The sequence below is a fragment of the Myotis davidii genome, unplaced genomic scaffold, assembly GCF_000327345.1.
Source record: "Myotis davidii unplaced genomic scaffold, ASM32734v1 scaffold530, whole genome shotgun sequence".
NCBI classification, from domain to species: domain Eukaryota; kingdom Metazoa; phylum Chordata; class Mammalia; order Chiroptera; family Vespertilionidae; genus Myotis; species Myotis davidii.
The window spans coordinates 358,655-376,421 of record NW_006282272.1 but is presented as its reverse complement, the minus strand read 5'-3'; the positions used below and the strand labels follow the sequence as shown (position 1 = coordinate 376,421).

The 17,767-nt window shown below is 46.1% G+C and overlaps 2 protein-coding genes across 2 annotated transcripts in view; one reads left to right on the top strand and one right to left on the bottom strand.

Annotated features, from left to right (window-relative positions):
- The window catches only part of CASK (calcium/calmodulin-dependent serine protein kinase (MAGUK family)), a 232,579-nt gene that overhangs the window by 129,715 nt on the left and 85,097 nt on the right, over positions 1 to 17,767 (bottom strand). The gene's annotated exons all lie outside the window — the stretch shown is intronic.
- GPR82 (G protein-coupled receptor 82) lies at positions 11,353 to 12,374 on the top strand. Its single transcript, XM_006752809.2, has one exon. The coding sequence runs from the start codon at positions 11,358 to 11,360 to the stop codon at positions 12,372 to 12,374; it is 1,017 nt and encodes a 338-aa protein (XP_006752872.1). The 5' UTR covers positions 11,353 to 11,357.

Below are 17,767 nucleotides of genomic sequence, written 5' to 3'. Positions count from 1 at the left end.
TATGCCCCTCTTCCTGCAGGGCAGAGTATTTATATGAATTATTTGGAATTTAATGGACTGGAGATTTGGCCTTCACCCCCAGTTGTTGATGTATTTAATCATCTATATATATAAAAGCCTAAGCAACCATCCAACTGTCTGACCAGTAGCTATGACACACAATGACCACCAGGAGGCAGATGCTCCGACCGGTAGCTATGATGCACCAGGAACCAGAGAGGAGGGAGCCTAATTCCAGGGTACATCACCTGAGAACCACCCTCTTGCAATTCGGGACCCCTCAGGGGATGTCAGAGAGCGTTTTGGCCCTATCCCGCAGGCCAGGCTGAGGGACCCCACTGGTGCATGAATTCGTGCACTGGGCCTCTAGCTATTAGATAATAAACTGAGAGGCAGCATAACAGACAGGTTAAAAGGGTGGCTGTTGCAGCCAGACTGCTGGAGTTCAATTTCTGGCTCCACCACTTACTATGAACCTTGGACAAGCTTTCTTTCCTCTACCAAGAAAAGCAGAATCATAGTTGTATGTAACTTAGATCGTTGTTATGAGGACTAAATGAGTGAGTAAATGTGCCTGGCCAGTAGAAAATTGTGAATGTCAGTTATCCAAATACTCAAATGCCAAGGGAAAGGCAGGGGAAATACATAAAATATATAAAATGCAGGTAAACTTCAGAACTAGGAAGATGCACAGCGGAAGGTGACCCGGATCAGAGGAGGTGGCGGAAGTAACTCATAAAGGGTCATTTAAGATTAGCTTCTGTGAACAACGGCCTTGTCCGGGGCAGGACTGGGAACAGACCCATTCTCCCTTGTGCTGGCCAGAACCGCAGTCTGGCACTTTGAGCAAGTGGACGAGGGGAATGAGGGAGCCTTGCAGGATGACACGTGAAGGACAGCTGAAAGAAGGGGATTGTTCAGCCTTGAAGCAGAGACCAAAGGGAAGCTGTGAGAGCCAAAATGTGTGTGTGTGGCCTTGGAGAGAAAGCAGGAAGAGGACCCGTTGTGGATGAGCGCTGCGCATGTCTCACATGGAGTAGAGAGCCACTGAGTTATCTGCTCATAGAACTGCTTCAGTACAGCCTGGGTCGCTGGCAGGCTGAGAAGGGAGCAAAGCATTTCGAGCATCTGATACAGTTTGGAAGAGATGCTCTTCAGCTCCCTTTCATAGAAGGTTTGTGTCTTGCAGAACATTCAATGCCTTAACGGTGAGTGGCAAGCAAAGGCCACCTGTGACCATGTGCCAAGGCACGAGCGTCCTCAAGGCAACTCAAGGGTGTGCACCGGGGGGAAAGGAGGTGCTTTGTGAATGGCCAATGGTCCTCATGCAGGTTTCCCGAATCTTCTTTTAGAGCACATTTGTCCCATGTCCTTTCCTCAGCACACAGTAGGCACGTTGCTAGAGAGGCTGTTTAAACTATGTCTGAAATGAGCTGATGGATTCTGGGAGCTTTGTGATATTTAGGTTCGGTGTTCAGGTCTCTGCTGTCTTTCTGAGCCCTGGCTTTGCTTCGTGTCATCAGACGTTGCATCTGGAAGGGGGGACAAGACACGTTCCCCGCAGACCTGGCTCAATAGCATGAGCTCAGGTCAGAATGGCCGTCACTGCTGGTGATGCTGGCATGGGCGTCGTCCTTCTACAGGGCGTGCCTCCACTGTGCCTCTTCCCTGGACTCAGCAGCACCTCTTCTTCTTCCCCAATTCGCTTTGGTCTCTGGTTCCCTACCTTCTCTTATAATTGCCTTTCTCAGAATTTAATGCCCGCTTCGGTGTGTTCCGATCGCTCAGAAGCAGAAATGTTTCGTATCTGTAGAGAAGGCACTTTGTGCTCAGAAGAAAAACGCTGTTTCCTCTATATTAAAAACAGCTCCCAGCTGGCTGCAAGGGAACTGATGAGCTTTGCATGCCTGCTCATCTTCAGTTCCCCTTTGTGGCCAGTGCGACTTGAAAAACACTGGAACATACAGGGTCAGCTCTTGCGGGGACCGATTGCAGAGTTCCAAATAGATGTGGCCAGTAGAGAGAGAAGTCAGCCAAGTAAGTACATGTGGGTCTCATGCTCTGATGGTTTGCATTTGGGATCCCCAAAAGAATGAGAGCGTGAGAAATGAGTACCACCTAGTATGGTGGGCAAGGAGCTTCAAGGGGCAAGCGAGACTGAGAATCTTTCTATACTAGTCCCCCAACCCTCATCTGTGGGGGCTAATGCTCCAAGATGCCAGTGGATGCTACATACTATTTTTTCCTATACATACACACATACCTATGATAAAATTTAATTTATAAATTAGGCACAGTGAGAGATTAACAACAATAAAATAGAATAATTATAACAACACTAGAGGCCCGGTACAAGAAAATTTGTGCACTGAGGGTAGGGGGTCCCTCAACCCAGCCTGCCTCCTCTCACAGTCTCGGAGCCATCAGGGGATGTCCTACTGACAGCTTAGGCCCTAGGCCCTTGGAGCTGCTGTGGCTTTGTCTGGAAGATGTCTGCTCTAATTAGCATGTAACCCTTTTATTAGTATAGATATTGTATCACAGTCATACAAATATGGTCTCTCTCTCTCTGATAACCCATCTGATAACCAAGATGGCTACTAAGTGACCGACAGGCAGGGAGCGTGGACAGTATGCGGATGGTGGACAAGGAGATGGTTCTTGGCCTGAGGTGTGACGAGAGATTTCATCACCCTACTCAGAAAAGCATGCAAATTAAGGGATAGGCTATTTACAGAGGATAAAATGTACCAAGGAAACAGTATGGCTCCTGAGAATTCCAACAGACCTTTTAATATAAGAAATCATCAAAACAATCTGACAGCTACAAGACCAAAGTGGGACAGGGTGGACATCCCTTTGAAAGTAAACGTTGGCCTGTGGACTCAAGGGTCCCAGGTTCGATTCTGGTCAAGAGCACATCCCAGGTTGCGGGCTTGATTCCCAGTAGGGGATGTGCAGGAGGCAGCTGATCAATGATTCTCTGTCATCATTGATGCTTATATGTCTCTCTCCCTCTTCCTGCCTCTCTGAAGTCAATAAAATATATTTAAAAAATAAAAAAAGTATAACAACATTTTCTGTAGCGCCTCTCATCCAGAGGTGAAGTATTTGCCCACCTCTTGAAGCTGGGCAGATGCTGTCACTTGCTTTGATCAGTAAAATGTGCTGGATGCTGGATGACATTGGAGCAAGACCGTAAGAGACCTTACAGCTTCCAGTGTTGCCCTCTTGGAACCGATCCCATAGGGTTATAAATAAACTCAGGGTGAAAGATCGCATGGAGAGAGATGCTCAGCGCACACAGGCATCCCAGCTGAGGCTCCAGACACGTGTGTGAGGCCATCTTGGACCACTCACCTCAGCTGAGCTGTGAGATGACTAAGAAGCTGTGTGAATGACCCCAGGTGAGAATGACTGAAGAACCGCCCAGCTGAGCCCAGAACAAATTGCAGAACTGACAATGAACGGATGGTTGTTGGCATAAGCCACCAAGTCTGGGGGATGGTTTGGTACACAATAGGTAAATGTTGCATATCTATATATATAAAAGGCTAAGTGACCATCCGATAGGTGTGACACACACTGACCACCAGGGGGCAGATGCTCAATGCAGGAGCTGCCAAGCTGCAATGACTTGTCAGTGGTGGTTCTCGGGTGACACACCCTGGAACCAGAGAGGAGGGAGCCCGATTCCTCAAGGAGCCGTGTGATTCTACCTTTAGCCATGTTGTTACTGGGGCACTGTCAGCCCCGAATCTGGTTTACTGCACACTTGTGTTTTTGTTCTACACTCTCTACAACAGCAACTTTGCAGAGCGCCCTCTCGCACTCCGGGACCCCTAGGGGGATGTTGGAGAGCCGGTTTTGGCCTATCCCTGCAGGCCAGGCTGAGGGACCCCACCTGCTGGAGGGACCTCGCTAACTCTGCAGATGCCCTTGGAGCCACGGCACTGCCCCAGATGCGGCCAGCTGGGGAGGGATTGCGGGAGGTTGGCTCCAGGGTGTGTTCAGCCTGTCTCGCCCAGTCCCGCCCCACCGGCCACCTTCTAATTAATTTCCTTTCAATGTGCATGAATCTGTGCACCTGGCCACCAGCAAAACATAAATGAAAAGCATATGTACCATTCATTTCTAAAATGGTGACAACAAATATAATAATTTTATTAACAAAAAAGACAATGCTTAATCCCCAGTGGGGAGCATGCAGGAGGCAGCCAATCGATGATTCTCCTCATTGATGTTTCTCTCTTTCTCTCTCCCTGTTCCCTCTTCTCTGAAATCAATAAAAATATAAAAAGTTAAAGGAAAACTAAAAATATGATAAAAGCTTCTGCATCTGCATACTCCAATGTCAGACTTTCTTTTTACCACTAGGACAATTACAGTTGTGAAGATTTTACAAAGCTGACTCTTGTGCTAATCACTAGTACAAAACCCCTGAAGTACATACCCTGTTAAAGGCGGGTGAATAGCACGCGTGTTCACTTTAAGGACACAAATCCACTGTCTGCATAATTACTTTTATTCTCTAACACTTGAAGTGTTTTTCAGCTACTAAATTAAAGAAGCTTATCATTTTGTTAGAGCTCAAAACACTACACTTTTAAATTGTTTCACATTTTCTGGTTAGAAAATAGCGCAACGCAGGCACCGTAGTGCTTCAGCCTTTAGTAGCAAGAGGTGTAACTAGGGCCGGTAACACACCGCCCTCTGCTGGACACAGCACCTTCAAAGAAATGAATCTCTCACAGACTTTTTCTGGGTTAAAATGTAACTTGTTTCTTCTTTCCAATGTCCTCCACCAGATATTTCTGGACATATGAGCTTATATTTCCTGGATGCAATACTTGATTTGCAGATTTATTGAAGCGATCCATTTTAGGCTGGTTTTTGATGGAGACAAGGGGAGGAGACAGCTTGGCAATATTAGCAACTCTGCCATGTCTAGTGCAATTGGAGAAATAGCTAAAACACTAAGACTTGCTTAGAGGGATGCCTGAAAACGAGTACTTCAAGTCTCATATATCGCCATGCATTAAAAGATTACCAAGATGTGCTCTGGCCGGTGTGGCTCAGTGGACAGAGTGTCAGCCTACGGACTGAAGGGTCTGGGGTTTGACTCTGGTTGTGGGCTCGATCCCCAGGAGGGGGCGTGGAGACAGCTGATCCATGATTCTCTCTCCGCATGGATGTTTCTCTCTCTCCCTCTCCCTTCCTCTCTGACATCAATCAAAAGAAATATATTTTTAAAAAAGAAGAGAAAATGAATAGAGACACTAGTACGTACAGCAGGTAAGACATAATCCACCAAACTCTTCCTCGTCTTCCTTTGCCATCTCTCTTCCCCTCCCCTTGGATGAGGACAGGAAATGACAGGGAGCAGGGGACTTACCCTCAGGACCATTTTATTTAGAAATGCAACAGAAGCGATTGCTAATAGAACGGCCAGGTGTATATGACACAGGAGTCTCTAAACCTCCTTGCAATTCAAGTGGTTGTTTCCCGGCGCACAGGCGTATACGGTTTGTAGCTGTGCTGATGTGATCTCCTAAATTAGTTTTAGAATTCTATCATCAGATGCTTTATTTTCTGAAAACTTTATATACTCTTGGCTTTTCAAAGAACTTGTAAAAAAAAAAAAAAGGTAGGCTCTGAAGCATAATATGAACCGAACTTGGCTGATGTGAAGATGGTGAAATTCAACATTGGCCTGTCCTCCAGGTTTTCCCTCATCGCATCCAAGGTCAAAGTTTCTTCCCTTTCCTGGCTGCTTTCCCACTGCCACCTTGGAGGCCATTCTGATTCTATGACTGCCATCAACACTGCCGAGTGCTTTTCGGTGGGTGTTTCTAGAAGACATGACCCGCCCGCTGCATTCAAGCCCATAGGACACGACAAAGGTCAAAGGTGAAGCACAAGCATTCATTAGGCCCATGGAGGTCTTGTCATTAGACCTTTCTTAAAAAGCTAATCATTTTTCACTCTGGCTGGTGTGGCTCAGTGGGTAAGGTGTCAGCCTGCGGATTGAAGGGTCCTGGGTTTGATTCCAGTCAGGGCACAGGCCCGGGTTGTGGGCTCCATCGCCAGTGTGGGGCGTGCAGGAGGCAGCCGATCGTGCTTCTCTCTCATCATGGATGTTTCTCTCTCTCTCCCTCTCCCTTCCTCTCTGACATCAATACAAATATTTGAAAAAAGCGAACCATTTCTCTGGACTATCCCACATTTCCGACCAGCTGGGAAATGTGCCCAGGGGTGCTGAGAAACCAGCTCTCAGGGGCAAGCAGAGGTTCTTCACACCCGGCTGAGGGCAGGACGGCCGTGGCCAGACCCCACATCCTGCAGCGGGCGGGGCGCTCGGCGGCCCGGAGACCACAGCTTTGAGCTCACAGCTGTGCTTCCTCCCGGAGGCACCACTGGCCGGGGCGCGCTGCACTGGCCGCAGGCAAGCTTCGATGCCCCCCCTGAGTTGGAGGAATAACGATCTTTGGCATGTGATGCTCTAATGGGGATGCAGGGGACGTGGCTCCTCCCCTGCTCTACTCTTCATGAAGATCGATTGTCTAAGCCAGGGGTCGGCAAACTCATCAGTCAACAGAGCCAAATACCAACAGTACGATGATTGAAATTTCCTTTGAGAGCCACATTTTTTAGACTGAAACTATATAGGTAGGTCCATTGTGATTAACTTCATTAGGGTACTCCTAAGGCTTAGGAAGAGCCACACTCAAGGGGCCAAAGAGCCGGCTGTGGCTCGCGAGCCGCAGTTTGCCGACCATGGGTCTAGTTGAAGCACAAACATTCAGGTATAACGGAGTTGTCTTGTGCCTGCTGGGTTCTAGCTTTCCCCCCCCGACCCCCGTTCCCCCCTTTTTGTTCATCTTCATCTGAGGATATTTCCCCGTTAATTCTTAGGAAGAGGGAGAGACAGAGAGAAACATTGATGGGTTGCCTCCTGCACATGCCCCGACCAAGGCTCCAGCCAGGGAGCAGCCTGCAACTGAGGTATGTGGCCTTGACTGGAATCGAACCCGGGACCCTACAGTCCGCAGGCTGACACTCTATCTACTGAGCCACACCGGCTAGGGCTACTTTATTTGTTTTAAATATATTTTTCTTGATTTCAGAGAGGAAGGGAGAGGGAGAGAGATGGAAACATCCATGATGAGAGAGAATCATGGATCGGCTGCCTCCTGCACGCCCCCCACTGGAAATTGCACTGGATTTCTGTTCCCATTCTCAGACTCTCACTGGTTTAACTTCCCAAGAGAAGGTAGTGTGATGCAGGTCTGCTCCCAGCTGCACACCCTTAGCTTTTATCTAGTTACTAGCTCAGACTGGTTGCACAATTCTATGCAGAAAATTGGTTTCACAGTTCTTTTTAAAAAAATATATTTTATTGATTTTTTTACAGAGAGGAAGGGAGAGGGATAGAGAGTTAGAAACATCGATGAGAGAGAAACATCGATCAGCTGCCTCCTGCACAGCCCCCACTGGGGACGTGCCCGCAACCAAGGTGCATGCCCTTGACCGGAATCGAACCTGGGACCTTCCGTCTGCAGGCCGACGCTCTATCCACTGAGCCAAACCGGTTAGGGCTCACAATTCTGTATATCATACTATCACTATTCATTTTATCCGAGGCATACCTGAGGTTCAGATTCTAGAACTTCCCAGGATTCCCCAAATCCACTCTGAAATGCTCCGAACCAAGTTTGATTCTGAATGGAGGCAGCACAGGGCATTTCAAAGTAGAATGAGCTAGTTCTTAGCAAGCAAGTTGGGATCCAACCCCCTGGGTGCAGTGCTTACACTGTGCTGTGCTGGGTCTCACTTCTTTTTAAAAAATACATTTTATTCATTTCAGAGAGAGAGAGAGAGAGAGGGAGAGAGAGAGAAACATCAGTGATGAGAGAGAACCATGGATCGGCTGCCTCCTGCACGCCCCACACTGGGGATCGAGCCCGCAACCCAGGCATGTCGCCTGACAGGGAATCAAACGGCGTTCTCCTGGTTCGTGGGTCAATGCTCAACCACTGAGCAACACGGGCCGGGCTGGGCCTCACTTGTTTATCCTTGTCTGTGAAATCATCTGTGGGTGGCTTATTGCAATTCGTCCTTATCAAGAATAAGGATGACAGCCGAAACCGGTTTGGCTCAGTGGATAGAGCGTCGGCCTGCGGACTGAAAGGTCCCAGGTTCGATTCCGGTCAAGGGCATGTACCTGGGTTGCGCGCACTTCCCCAGTGGGGGATGTGCAGGAGGCAGCTGATCGATGTTTCTCTCTCATCGATGTTTCTAACTCTCTAGCTCTATCTCTCTCCTTTCCTCTCTGTGAAAAATCAATAAAATATATTAAAAAAAAAAAAAAAGAATAAGGATGACAAAACTCAGTTTCCTTACCTAACAGCTTCTGTAGATGAGAAAACTGATTTTACAGACAAGTTGGTATGAATATTTGATTGGGTCAATACGGAGTGGTTCCCTCTACCACTGGGTGGTGTAAAACTAACTAGCCACGGGGCTCAAACCTTTGAACTTCAATCAAGCATGCTAGTCAAGCTAGCTGAGGAGTCACTGGGGCATAAGAGAATCACATGGAAGTACAGTATATATATGGTCCACCTACTTCCTCCCACTCTCACTGCAGAAACAGAAATTAGCTGTCTTTTGGGTGGGAAAGGTAGTTGCTACGTTTGCTACAGCAACTGGATCTCTACAATAGTGTTTATTTCCTTTTTCCCTCCACTGTCGTCAGTGTCATGCAAGAATCTCTTCACACTGACATACACTGCGGGGCACTGAAGGCGTGATGAGCAGAGAAGCTGAGTCTGAAGTTTAGCATCACTGCCCTGAATAACGGAGCCTCGCTTGCATTAGCTGCTTGTGCAGGTAAGAGAGCTGGTCAGCAGAGCCATTATGTAGATGATCATTAGTAACTTAGACTTGTAGAACCTTTTTCATCTGTCAAATCAGCTGAGACCCAATGTGTGCATGACTCAAGACAGTCAGCATACTGAGGGGAATGCAGGCTTGGAGAGATCGTTTTAGAGAAAAATTCTCTCTCTCTCTCTCTCTCTCTCTCTCTTTCTCTCTCTCTCTCTCTCTGATTTTTCTTTGATTTCTTAAGCCTAATACTATTTTCCAAATTTTAGAAACGAATTATCCAGTACTTTTAGAATCCAAGTTTATTTTGAAAGGAGATGTACACAGTAGAACAAGTCTGATGTTTGGGAAGCTGAAGATGTGAACTAGTTGTCATTTGTTACACTGAAGTTCAGTGTCAATGTCATTCCTCTCATAGCGCTAGACTCTGTGGAAGTCTCTTTACCTCCCTTCTGTTCTGAAGCATTTGCTAGTGTGAAACAGAACAAGGTGATGGTAAGGGGTAGGATATCAGATGCTGTATGAGGTGGTCTACTTTATAAAAAATAAAGGAACATTATTAATACAGAAACCTGATCACGTTTACAGATTGTGGTATAGAATGTATTATCCACACAAGGCAGGGGGCTAGTGTGTTTCTTTCATACCATCATAAAAAAGGTCCATTTCTTCTGGAAAATAAAAACTACTTTGATCAGATCAATTTTCCTTAAGAAATAAACTGGCTTAGTTCACTTTCCACTTGCCTGATGTGCTGCAGTTTAGGTTTTAGATATTTACAAGCAGATATGATACACTAACTGCAAGCAGATTCCGATTTGCCAGGTGGAGTGGATTCAAACACACTAACTGTGCAGCACATGGACTATTTCCTGAGTAAAAACGACAAAGAAATAGAATAGAATGACAAAGACACTGGTAGACATCAATGAAGGGTCTCAGTATTTGAACTAGAGACACTGAATAGCCTTCAGGTTTTCAAGTCTTTAGGTGGGTCTTGTTTGGTATAAAAATTATTTCAAAATTGTAATAGGGATTTTTTTCAAATATACTGTTTCTGCAATCCAAGAGGCAAAAATATAACCATGATTCTGAAGAGAGATAGAGACCAAGCAGCCCCGAGGGGCTGGGGGCATATGAGAATCTCAGAAGGCAATGTATGATCAACATTTTTTTTTATAATATATTTTATTGATTTTTTACAGAGAGGAAGGGAGAGGGACAGAGAGCTAGAAACACCGGAATCGAACCTGGGACCCTTGAGTCCGCAGGCCAATGCTCTATCCACTGAGCCAAACCAGCTAGGGCCATGGTCAACATTTTGTGTTTAGCCAAAGAGTGGATAGGATTCTAAAAATAAGATTGAGAATCCTCACTCTAGATTAGAAAAGAATAGAGAATGTGGTTCCTAGAAAGTTATGGTGAAAAATTCAAGAAATATGGCACATTCTGAGAAATCTCATGATTCTTATTTGACCAGAACCCAAGAACTTGTATTATTGTCCCCTGAAAGAAATGAGGACAGGAGAAAAATAAGAATGACAAGGAGTTTCTATGTGGCTTTTCAACCCTTTCTGTGTACCCTTTAAATAAAGATTGAAAAATAAGACAGAAAAGCAAACGCCACACCTACATTTCTGCTGGGATTAAAATAACTTCTAAAAAACCTCTTCTCTGAAACACCAGATACTCAATTACACACACAGACACGTGAGGGCGCTCTAACCAACAAGCACTGCAGCTACAGTTTTGACAGAATTTGAAAGTAAACTTCGTATTGAAGTAGGACTGTTAAGTGTTAGTATTTGAAATAAATTATGGATGGCCTTTGGTAAAGACCCTGGCATTTTGGTGTTTATCCTTGGTTACTACACTTTCCTTCTGTGCAATTCAGGATCTTGCCCGAGTATCTGTTTCTGTGGAATTAAGTTTGCTTCTGAAATAGGAAAAGAGACTCTTCTAATAGTATTAGATTTTAGAGAAGTGCTTTATTCCAGCCATGGAAAGACACCATTTTGAACAGTATTTATGTACAATGAATGCGGTGATTATAAAAAAGTACCTTTCTAGGAAGAGAAATCAATTGTCATTTACAAACTGCTTTAGAGTCTAATAGAAGAACTACAAAGCCCTCTAGGAAAAGTGACAAAACTCGGGCATTTAACTATGTTTATCAAATTTTCTTTTTTTAGACAAAGGCGCTTTCCGCATCAACTTTTGCTTTTATTTCACCTGCACAATTGGGATCGGAAAAGGTGAGAAGGCATCTACACGTTCCCTTTCCATCCAACACATCCATGCTACGATTTTACCCAATTTGGAAAAACCGTTCCCTTTAAATACCATTTATAATTTTAAATATTTAACATGGCGGGGGGAGGTGGAAGAAGGTGTGGGGCAGATAAATGTGTTAAAAACACCTGCCATTCTGTTCTAGCTCCTGTGACAAAAGTCAAGAAAAGCTGATCTAAATGAGTAACCACTCAGCCGCGACATGTATCCGGCCCTCCCCGATCTCTTCCGTGGTGCTGCCAATCCTGTACAGCTTCCTCTGTGTCGTCGGTCTCTTCGGCAATTCTCTCTCTCAGTGGGTGTTTTTAACCAAAATAGGCAAGAAAACCTCCACTCACATCTACCTGGCGCATCTGGTGACGGCGAACTTACTCGTGTGCAGCACCATGCCCTTCATGGGGATGTATTTCCTGAAGGGTTTCCAGTGGGAGTATCGGTCAGCCCAGTGCAGGGTGGTCAATTTCCTGGGGACGCTCCCCATGCATGTCAGTATGTTCGTCAGCCTCCTGATTCTAAGCTGGATCGCCATCAGTCGCTATGCTACCCTGATGAAAAAGGAGTCCACGCCCGAGACCACTTCGTGCTACGAGAAAATATTTTACGGCCATTTACTGAAAAAGTTCCGCCAGCCCAACTTCGCTAAGAAGCTCTGCGTGTACATCTGGGGAGGCGTGCTGGGCATCATCATCCCGGTGATCATCTACTACTCCGTGGTGGAGGCCACGGAGGGAGAGGAGACCCTGTGCTATAACCGGAAGATGGAACTGGGAGCCATGATCTCGCAGATCGCGGGCCTCATCGGGACCACGTTTATCGGATTTTCGTTTTTAGTCGTCCTCACGTCGTACTACTCTTTTGTGAGCCACCTGAGAAAGGTCAGGACCTGCACGTCCATCACGGAGAGACATCTCATGTACAGTTCCGTGAGGCGGCATCTGCTGGTCATCCAGATCCTACTGATTGTCTGCTTCCTGCCCTACAGCATTTTCAAGCCCATTTTCTATGTTCTCCACCAAACAGTGAGCTGCGAGCAGCTGAATTATCTGATAGAAATCAAAAACGTCCTCACCTGTCTCGCCTCAGCCAGAAGCAGCACCGACCCCATTATATTTCTGTTTTTAGATAAGACGTTCAAGAAGATACTGTACGATCTCGTCACAAAATCTGAACCCACGCCTACCCAACCCTATGGCTGACTTTTGAGGGGGAAAGCCCACCACCTAGAAGAGCGCTCACATGACTATAAAACGACATGGTCAACGGGCCATCACGCGGTGGGTAACAGGCACCGAGGAGACCTCTTTGGTTTAAAAAGTGACCAGAAAACTCACTTTACGGTTCAACTTGTACTGAAGGCCGAGAGGATCCCGCTGCATAGGAAACCAACAGACCGTTTTCTATGCAAAGTCAACCACAGGGGCTTCTATTCGGGACAGTGTTTCATGGCGGTAGGACAAGGCAGCCAAAGGTGTGGACTTTTCAAATACAAGGGTCCATCTCTGGAGAGTGTTTTGTTGGGGACTTTGAAGACAAGAAAAGAAAAAGTGGATACGAAATTTCCTCACTTAAGTCCTATCTAAATGTGTGAATGATACAGTGTAAGAATTCAAGGTATGAAGCACACTATTTGGTATTATGTGGCTTATGATACTAGGAGAAGCAACATTCATTGATTCCGGTATTTCTTAAGCAGATGTTATTTGTAACTCTGCTTAAATATTTGGATTAGACTTTGTCAAAATAAAAAGTGAATACCATGCCATTCTATGCCAATCTGGATCACATTTTGTATAGTTTCCTCTGCATTTTATATAATGTTGTTATTGATGGCAAATAGAACCAGGCATGTAGATATGTTCAATTAATTTTGGTGAAATGAGTGAACCAATGATAAGGCAGTACAATCGCATCACTATTCAGAGATTGGTCTCTGCAGTTGGAGTCCTTGGGCTCAATCCTAGCTCCACCTCACCCTGGTTAAGTGTTAATTTCCTCATTTGTAGAATGGAAGAGTACTGCACAGTTCATAAGTACTATTATTAAATCAGATGTTACTATTATGAGTAGCTACCATTTACTAAGCACTTGCTACGTGTCAGGCATTCTTCTTACACGCTTTATAAGCATTATGTCCATGATCACAACCCTAGAGTATGTCAATTTACTGATTAAAAACTGAAGTGCATGGGTAAGTTGCCCAATATTCTAAGCAAATATTTAAAGAGTAAGCATTTCTTAATGGTCACTTCGTTCTTCCATGCAATAGTCAGTAAGACAAATGATGATGACTCTATTCTGTATTATATACATTATAATAATTATTTGTAAAAATGTGTGGTTTATCTTCCCAAAGAGATCATGACCACCTTTGGCGCTATAGTGTGTTTTCTATTTCTACTCCCATGGTACTTGCATTGTATGCTCAGATAAAAACCAAACAAAAACAGTTGAATAAAAATAAAGTTGAATAAATATTCATTGAAACCTGTTACTTCGCGGCTTAAAGCGTCATTTATTCTGTCCATGGCAGCTCCTTCAGTTCACACAGCACTTCCCAAAGCCTTTACACTGACAGCAGGTTTGGGTCCATGAATTAAAAATGTAGAAGGAATTCACTCTTCAGATGCCCCACGGGCCAGGTGATCAATACCACTGCAGCGGTTCTCAACCTGTGGGTCGTGACCCCTTTGGCGGTCGAACGACCCTTTCACAGGGGTCGCCTAAAACCATCCTGCATATCAGATATTTACATGACGATTCATCACAGTAGCAACATGACAGTGATGAAGTAGCAACGAAAATAATTTTATGGTTGGGTCACAACATGAGGAACTGTATGTAAAGGGCCAGAAGGTTGAGAGCCACTGAACTAGAGGTTTCCCTAACACATCTCTGCACGATTTTAATGTAAAAAGAATAGAAAACAAACAGTACGTTTTTCCCCCCTGTTTTACTTCAATGCTTAATTGAGAGAAGAAAATCTTCAGAGGAAAGTTGGAGGAACCACCTGCTGGCTTCAAATGCGTCCAGCGCGCGTCTATTCTCCTCCAGCAGCAACCTGGTCTCTGGCTGGTTCATCTGCAGACACAGAGGCAGGTGGCTGCCGGAGAGCTGGCTGCAGACGGAGGTGCCCAAGCCAGAAACTTCATGGACACGAGAACCACAGAATCCCAGAGCAGCGCCCAGCTGGCCAGGAGGGTTCCTGAGGAAGTGTTTCCAGTTACATCAGTACTTTTATTTTCATACCAGTTTTCAACCTAAACTCATTAGATTAAGGGGAGCTGAGAAGATGATCAATACTTTTCATTTAACATACTGTATTAAATCTCACCGCATTTAGGATTTTAAATATACAGTGGGGCCTTGACTTACGAGTGTCCCAACCAACGAGTTTTTCGAGATACGAGCCGTCTCTTGGCCGATTTTTTGCTTTGAGTTGCGAGCTAAAATTCGGGTTACGAGCCAGCTTCAGATACCCCACCGCTAGTTGGCGCAGCGAACATCACAGTGAACGCCACAACATCAGCCCAGCATCACGTGTCTCACTCATTCACTTTAAGATTTGACATATGAGTAATATGAGTTACGAGTTCGGTCACAGAACGAATTAAACTCGTAAGTCAAGGCCCCACTGTATATATCTGCTAAAAATAATTATTTCGTGTAATTTATTTTATTTTGAGATGGGGGGAGGGAGAGGGAGAGAGAAATGTCTGTTTGTTGTTCCACTTATTTATGTATTCATTGGCTGATTATTTTATTTTATTTTATATTTTTACTAGAGGCCTGGTGCATGAATTCGTGCACCAGTGGGGTCCCTTGGCCTGGCCTGTGGGGATCGGGCCTAAATTGGCTGTCCGACATCCCCTGAGGGGTCCTGGATTGCAAGAGGGGGCAGGCCAGGCGGAGGGACCTCACCAGTGCACAATTGGGGCCGGCGAGGGACCGTGCAATGGCTCCAGGGCGTGTCCTACCCAACTCACCCAGTCCTGATCAGGGCTGATTGGGGCCTGGCCGGGGAGGGACCACAGGAGGTTGGCTGGTGGGGGAGGGACCGTGGGAGGGCTCTAGGGCATGTCTGACCCTTCTCGCCCAGTCCCGATTGGCTGGACCCCAGCAGCAAGCTAACCTACTGGTTGGAGCGTCTTCCCCCTGGTGGTCAGTGAGCGTCATAGTGACTGGTCGAATGGTCGGGCACTTAGCATATTAGGCTTTTATTATATAGGATAGGATTGATTTCAGAGAGGAAGAAGAGGGAGAGAGAGAGAGAGGTAAATATATCAATGATGAGAAAGAATCATTTGCTTGGCTGCCTCCTGCATGCCCTCTACTGGGGATCAGAACTGCAACCCAGGCATGTGCCCTTGATCGGAATCGAACCTGGGACCCTTCAGTCACAGGCTGACACTCTATCCACCCAACCAAACCTGCTTCCTGCATGTGCCCTAACTGGGAATTGAACCCACAACCTTGACAGATGGGTAGGATGCTCTAACAAACTGACCTACTGGACCAGGGTCTAAAAATAATTATTTGAAAAAGTCACTTTACATGGCTACTATTTAAATAAAACATAGAAGATATGGCCAAAGCAGTTTCCTGCATTTAAAGAGGCAGAAAGGGAGCTGTGTCATTTCTCTGTGAGTTGCACATTCTGACAGAGAGCTCCCATTTAGTTCTCTGTACTGAGCCTGCTACACTCACCATGTTTATCTTAACAGCTTAGCGGCTCTCCTGAACAGGTGGTTGCAAATCATGCTGCATTTTTTGTGTAACTTGAAGACCTGGCTATTTAAGGTGGTGGTTCTCAACCTTCCTCATGCTGCCACCCTTTACTACAGTTCCTCATGGTGTGGTGACCCCCAATCTCATTGTTACACATGGAACATAATGAAAGCATAGTAACTCATCACAAAAACAATATGTAATTATATATGTGTTTTCCGATGGTCTTAGGCGACCCCTGCGAAAGGGTCGTTCGATCCCCAAAGGGGTCGCGACCCACAGGTTGAGAACCGCTGATTTAAGGTCATGGCAGATATTTTATATGAAATAATCATTTTCTAAATGGACGCTAACTTTAAAGCGTGGATTTCAGAAAAACGGTGTTTTTAATGTTCCTGTGAGCTAGAGGCAAGCAATTTCAGAAACCCAAATTCTGACTTAGGGCAACACGATTATGCCTTCAGACAGGCCGCGGCCACTGTTTCTCTCCCCTCGCATCCTTTCCATAGACATAGTCTCACTGAGGCAAACTTTCAAACTATGAGTCAGGAACACAAACCATTAAGACCAAACATCCAGCCCTGGCCGGTTTGGCTCAGTGGATAGAGCACCGGCCTGCAGACTGAAGGGTCCTGGGTTCAATTCCGGTCAAAGGCACAGGCCCCGGTTGCCGGCTCGATCCCCAGTGTGGGGTGTGCAGGAGGCAACCAATCAATAATTGTCATCTTTGATGTTTCTCTCTCTCCCCCTTCCTCTCTGAAATCAATACAAATATATATTAAAAAAACACTACACAAGCAAAAGGAAGATGCACTACTCAACCTGGAAGTGAGTTTGTGCTCCCCGGGCAGAAGGGGAGGCTGCCCATCGTGTTCTGAGTGGGCAGGACTCCCACGGCCTATCCGGGCCCTGCAGCCTGCAGGGTGGGAGACGCGATGGAAGGAAAGCCTGCTTCGCCAACCACACGGGGAGCACATTGTGTGGCCTAATGCCCTGGACCTGCCCTGGACTGTCTCCAAATCCCAACTGAAGTGACATCACAGGGAAGAAAGAGTTCCTACGTGAGAAAGGCTATGCACTCGACAGAAACAGCCGCTTTGGCTGCGTCATCCATGCTCGCTGCCCCTGCCTCAGGAGAAGCACAGCAGTGAAAGGGTTTGCATCTAAGAAGCAAAGAAACAGCCATTCTTTTCTTTGGAAGTCAAGGAGTTGGTTGTTTTTGAAGGGTCAGGTGGGAGAAGAGAAGCACAGTAGTTAGAAATACAAGGTAACTAGCCAGTGTGGCTCAGTGGGTAGTGTCGGCCTGTGGACTGAAGGGTCCCGGGTTCAATTCCGGGCAAGGGCACATGCCTGAGTTGCGGGCTTGAACCCCAGTAGGGGGTATGCAGGAGGCAGCTGATTGACAATTCTCTCTCATCACTGATGTTTCTCTCTCTCTCCCCCTCTCCTTTCCTCTCTGAAAAAAAAAATACAAGGTAGCCCAACTGGTATGGCATTGATCTATGAACCAGGAGGTCCCGGGTTCAATTCCCGGTGAGGGCACATGCCTGGGTTGTGGCCTCCATCCCCAGTGGGGGGCGTGCAGGAGGCAGCCAATCCATGATTCTCTCTCATCATTGAAGTTTCTCTCTACCTCTCCCCTCCTCTCTGAGATCAAGAAAAATATATTAGAAAAATACAAGGTAAGTTGAAGATGATTTTATAATTTGTGAGCCTTTTCGAAGTGCAGTGATTAAAACCCCACACTCAAACTCAGCGTATGCGGATTATTCCTTGCCAACTGGGACCATTTCCTCCCGAAAGGAAACGCAGATCGGCCCGTGTGCTTTTATCTGCAACTCGGGGACTTTTGGGAGCTGTGGTC